At 32.2% G+C, this 5,730-nt stretch overlaps 1 protein-coding gene across 3 annotated transcripts in view; it reads left to right on the top strand.

The window, feature by feature from the left end:
• The window catches only part of LOC144973419 (kinetochore protein Nuf2-A-like), a 25,127-nt gene extending 19,604 nt beyond the window's left edge, over nucleotides 1-5,523 (top strand). For all 3 annotated transcript variants that reach the window (XM_078915853.1, XM_078915855.1, XM_078915856.1), the window contains exons 9-13: nucleotides 305-484; nucleotides 1,023-1,105; nucleotides 2,296-2,487; nucleotides 3,211-3,373; nucleotides 4,017-5,523. In XM_078915853.1, coding sequence (XP_078771979.1) covers nucleotides 305-484; nucleotides 1,023-1,105; nucleotides 2,296-2,487; nucleotides 3,211-3,373; nucleotides 4,017-4,079 — 681 coding nt within the window. In that variant the 3' untranslated portion in view covers nucleotides 4,080-5,523. The remainder of the gene's footprint in view (nucleotides 1-304; nucleotides 485-1,022; nucleotides 1,106-2,295; nucleotides 2,488-3,210; nucleotides 3,374-4,016) is intronic.
• The last annotated feature ends 207 nt before the right edge of the window (nucleotides 5,524-5,730 follow it).

Raw genomic sequence — 5,730 nt, 5'->3', positions numbered from 1 at the left:
TTAAAAACAAAACAACAATTTAAAAAACAACTCAGCATTGAATAACTTGTTATTGTTTAAGTTATAAGACCAATTTCATCACAGTTTGAATTGATTATGTAAATCCCAGGCAAAAAAAAAATAAAGATTAGGATAGCAAAAGTCAATCTCATTTTCATTTTCAAATTTGGTAAGAGTAGAAATTAGGGATATTCTGTGGAAAATGACAAAGTTTAAACACTTTCTTTAATCTTGAAACTAGGCTTCATATCACATTTAATTTTGTTTTTGGAACTAATATTTCATTATTTTTTGTTTATTTCAGGAGAAATTAAAAACGGAGAAAAATTATTTACAGCAGGAACATGACAAATTATCACAAAAAATAGTCCACTCCCCTGACCGCTTCAAACAGGATCAAGAACGTTTGAAGAAGAAAGTACTGGAGTTGAAAGAATTAAATGACGTCAAATTGAATAAACTGAGTACAGAAAAAGCCATAACGGTAATTTCAATTTAGTTATAAAGTTATGTCTTACTATCTATAGATTTATGTTTTATTATTTTCCTGTTTTCTTATTCCTAGTACCAACCTGAAATGAGAGATTTCAACTCTCTTTTAACTTTAAATGAAAGTGGTTAAAGTGACTGAATTCCATTGTAATCTGATCCTCCAGGTTTAAGTCTCATTTCAGGCACTTTATTTTCTTTTCTTCATCTTCTTTTTTTTGTTGTTGTTGTTGTTGATATTTGTTTGTTTGTCCATGTGAGATAAAGATTTTTTGCCTCCAACTTGTTCACTTGGACAACATGGGCAACTAGCTGCTTTTTTATTCACTTCTCTAGGAAGCCTGGACTATTTGAGAACTCCTTACCAAGAATCTGCTCTGGGCATCCGAGGCTTGAGATACCTAAATGATATCTAGATGCAGATGACAACTATTTTTCTAAATAGAGAGATTGCTTTTTTAACCAATTGATTTACAGGCCTTCATATTTATCTCAACTCACTTATGTTTTCTATTCTTTAATGCTTCTCACAGGAACAAACTGCCAATAATAGGGTTGCATCAGAAAAAGTTGTTCGTCTTATTAAAGAGGTTTTGTCTGATTTTGAAAAAGCAAAGTAAGCATTTTGGTTCTTTAATTTTGCATGCGGGTTTTGATTTTACCTTAACTTTACATCATATAGGTCCTACTAGCAGTCCAACCTAGAGAGTAGTGACACAAAACTGCCATTTTTACAGATTTAATAAATCTGTAGCAGATTTTTTAGGAATCCAGATTTGGTCAAGTTGAGATTTTTTTTCTCTCCAAAGTCAGGTTTTATGACAGGAAAATTGATGAAAATAATTTAGATTTAGATAGAAATTGATAGCTGAGCAAAGTGTACTGGACTGTATTTATTCTAAAGCATTTAAGTTAAGTTGATAGAGAGCTTTGTCTCTAAGTTTTTCACAAAACATGCATATATTTTGTTCATTGCCTTATTTTGATTCCAAGACCAGCTAACTACAAGTTCCATGCTGATTGTTCTCTGTCACTTTGCCCCTAGAACATCAGATATTTTACTAAAGCCATAAGGGAGGCTCTTATTGCACTCTGTACATAGCTCACTTGAAATACTTGTACTTACCTTACTTGCCTAAATGTTTTTGATAGCTATTATCATACTTCTTTTGTTCTTATATTGAATTTAATATGTAATAATATCTACCCGTCGATTCAATCGTTGATTGGAAATTGTAAAATTGTTTTTATACTTTTAATTCATGAAAATTGCATTGAGCTCTATTGTTGATCTAGTTATGCACATATCTATATCAGTATCAGTGCCCAAAATCATGATTGTTATTGTTTCGATTGGGTGGGAATGGGGTCTTTTGACCTCCTTATCTCTGTTTTATGAATTGCTCTGTGTCTTTGTCTTGGAATGAGATTACTTGGTTTTGTCCTGGCCTGCTGGAGTCCTTAGCTGAGAGGGAAATAGTCAAATGTATATTGTGTTTTGAGAGGTGACATTTTTTCCTTGTAAATTTTATCTCTGAATGCATTGTTATATTTGTTGTTTTGAACGTATAATGGAAGCATTTGAGTGTGTTCCTCTTAGTGGAATCATGTGCTGGTGACTTTATGGTGGTCTCAAACTATGCACAATGATAGAATGCTCTTTGAATCTATATTCGTTCCCTATTTAAACTATTCCCCTTTGTCTTACTTTTTCTTGTGTGCTTTCAATTGTAAATCTAGAATTTTTTTATTGTCCCAGTTTCAAATAGGGTATTTTGTAATTTTTTTTCTTTTTCTGATTTTTAGCGAGCTTCTAGCAGAAATGGATGACTGTAATGAGAATTTGAGAGAGCGTCAGGAAGAGTTGACGGCTCTGTACGCAGAATGCGATGATGTTAAAGAGAATATTGCCATACGCCAGGGGCAGAAGCACACCTTAACACACCAGCTAGATTTGAAGAAGCAGTGTACACAGCAACAAAAGGTGGATGTCCAACGGTGAGTACTAGTCTTGGACTCTTGTTAACTACTTTCTCCAGAGTGGGAAAGATGCAATTTAATGGATAAGAGTGCTAAAGATTAAGTTCCATATTATAATTATTGTTGTTATTATTATTATTGAATATACACAAGGCCGCATAGTTATATTTTGCTGATGGATTTATTTTGGGGACACTGCCTCTACTAGAAACAGCAATCAATTGAAAATATTGTTTAATGAAGAATGACCTAGATATAATGTGATATCCTTTATTCATGTTGTCAAACTGAAGATAATTATTTAATTAATAAGTGGGGACTGGTGGTCTTCTATTTGTTGATCTTAGGGAGTGGATTTCTTTCCTTGCTCTGACATAAGCTGTCAGATGTGAGCAGGCTTTTCTATCATCTAAAGGCAGTACATTTGTTATAACAAACCATCAGTCTCCGTTTGTTTAGGATCTGTGTGAGGCATTGTGTGGCCTCAGATTGGGTAAAAGCGTAGATTGCTGCATATAAATATATATTTGAATCTTGAAATGTTCTCTCTCTCTCTCTCTCTTTCTTTCTTAGGCATCTGTAAGTAAAAGAGTGTTGTACTTTCTGTGTATGTGTAGCCTACCATTTTCCTTTTTTTTTTAGCACTGATATGCCATTAACTTATCACAAGTGATGTGTAAACTTCTATGACAAGACTCAAGAAAGATATTACAATTATTTTTATTTTATTATTGTTTACAGAAACCATGAGATCTACCAAGAAAAACTGGACAGCATCAAATTGCAAGATGAGCAGATCAAAAAGAAGATATCGGAGTCCAGACAAAAGATTCTTTCATTGGAAAATCAAAATGATAAAGCGACAAAGGAATGGCATCAAGAATTATCTGGAATTTACCAAGAGGTATGGGATTATTTTAATAACGTTCCAGGTTGGATCTAATCAGTATATTATTTTGGAGAATCTCAATCACTCAATGTAATGTACTCTGAGACTGAGATGCTCTTTTTCTATATTCTCAATATGAAATGAAATAATATAGCAACTACTTTGAATCTTTTTCCAACTATTGACTAGCGAGACATGAAATATTTTTTTTTTCTAATTTATTTAATTTCTGGGTATTTTTTGGGGACTTGAATAGGAAGTATGGACTAAACCATAATATGTTAGGGATGGTAAGAACATTGTTAGAAATCTAAAATTTAAAACTTAACAAATAAACAATGCTAATCTGCTATTTGCTATTTTTAAAAAAAAAAAATTTTGGACCTCTTGTTTGTTTTTGTCATTTTAAGCAAAGTGTTTTATTTTCTACATTAATTATATAAATGAACACAAACAAAATCTAACAACAGCGTGCATGAGGAGTTTAGTTTGGTTAGAAATAATAGATCTCACAAGTCATTTGTATATTTACAAGGCGTGTTATGTTTAGGGTATATATAAATATATCATTCTTGATAATATACAGATCCAAAATTCCATTGGTGTTTCACAACTTATTTAGTATTTTTCTTCTTTACTTTTTTTATATTATTCACAGTTGGACATTCTTCACAACAACATTGCAAATGGATGCAAAGACTTCAAAGCACTCCCCTCGTGATTTTGTATAAAATATAAAGATTAAAATTAAACAGAATTATTGAAACTCTTATCTTTTTTTATTGAGTTCCTTGATAATGCTTCAGCTAATCATTTGCTTTATGATAAAGCCATCGTCTTGACATGGGTGATACACAGTTGAGCAACAGTTGCAAGCTCATGGATCAAATAAATAACAATTTGAAATTGAATGTAAGGATCAATTTAATTACAGGATGAATCCTGTTTTGTTGATAAAGGGGAAATCCGAAATGTTCATTTGATCTGTAATTAAATTGATCCTTACATTCAATTTCAAATTGTTATTTATTTCTTTGAGCTTCGAGCAGCAACAGTTGCAAGTTCATGTATCAGGAATTTAGCTGGAAGATTATAAACCCATTGCACGAAAATCCCCTCTTAAAATAAATAATACTTTAAGATTTAGCAGCATGTTGTACAGCCTTATCCAGTAGATAGCTTTTGTTAAATGCAGGGATATTTATATTGTCTGTTTAAGACTGCTTCATTAAGTCAATTGAAATGATTACTACAAAGACAACTGATTCGTTCAATACATTTATTGTTACAATTACAATACAGTGGGTAATTTGTAAATACACTGGTAGAGAGTGTCAGTCACGTTCAATTGTCTATTTCTTAATAATCACATTTTTTTCTTTTAGCTTTTTATATTAAAGATGCTAAGACTTTTGAGGAAAGAGAGGAATGATTAAGAAGATTCTAATTCTATGATTTTTCCATTTTCATGTTTAGATCAACGATTCAAATGTATTTCTCATAATTATTTTATCCATCTATCAGCAGTAACTTTAGAATTTACTTTGAAATATTACTTGTAATGTTATCATATATAAAATGTAGTGAAAATGAGTGATACAAATTATTAAATTATCTTTGTCTTTTATCCTTCAATTCCTGGTTGTTACGAATATGAGTGGTTGCCCCATTATGAACGAAGGTTTAATTTATGTGGGCATTGTAAAGAAATAAATCTCATCTCATGTAGTTCCATATCTGAAGCAGACGTCGGAGGTCATCTTCCGCCAAGCTGATCTATCTCTTGCCAATTCTATTAAAGCAGCGCCACCTTTCTCAGCTTCATCTGTCCAAGTTCTTATCCCTTTCAAATACGTTATTCTTTGTCTTCCTCTTATTCTTTTTCCATTCATCTTTCCAGTCAAGGCGAGTATTTCCAAACCAGGGTGGCGGATAATGTGTCCTAAAAATTCCATTTGGCGTTTGATGATTTTTGTTATCAGTGATCTTTTTCTGTTTGCCATTTCTAAAATTTCTTCATTTCTTTTCCTTTCCATCCATGACACCCTCATCATTCTTCTGTAAAACCACATTTCCACTGCCTCCAGTCTTTTAACCATGGTCTTGTTTATGGTCCAGCTCTCACAACCATATAGCAGCACAGACAGTACATAGCAATCCAGGACTTTGATTTTTGTTTTCATGCTAATATTCCTGTTTTTCATAATTGTATGCAGCTGGTTGAAAGCATTCTTCGCCATACCTATTCTTTTCTTTATTTCACAATCTGATTTTCCATTGGATGTTACATTGAAGCCTAAATATTTGAAACATTCAACTTGTTGTATTGTTTGTCCTCTGCTTGTTATTACACAGGCTGGTGGGTTATTATT

This window comes from Berghia stephanieae, chromosome 5 (genome assembly GCF_034508935.2).
Source record: "Berghia stephanieae isolate SIO BIC M18660-M18661 chromosome 5, UCSD_Bste_1.3, whole genome shotgun sequence".
NCBI lineage: Eukaryota > Metazoa > Mollusca > Gastropoda > Nudibranchia > Aeolidiidae > Berghia > Berghia stephanieae.
Note: the sequence above shows the minus strand (reverse complement) of the source record. Positions and strands in the feature narration are given on the sequence as shown.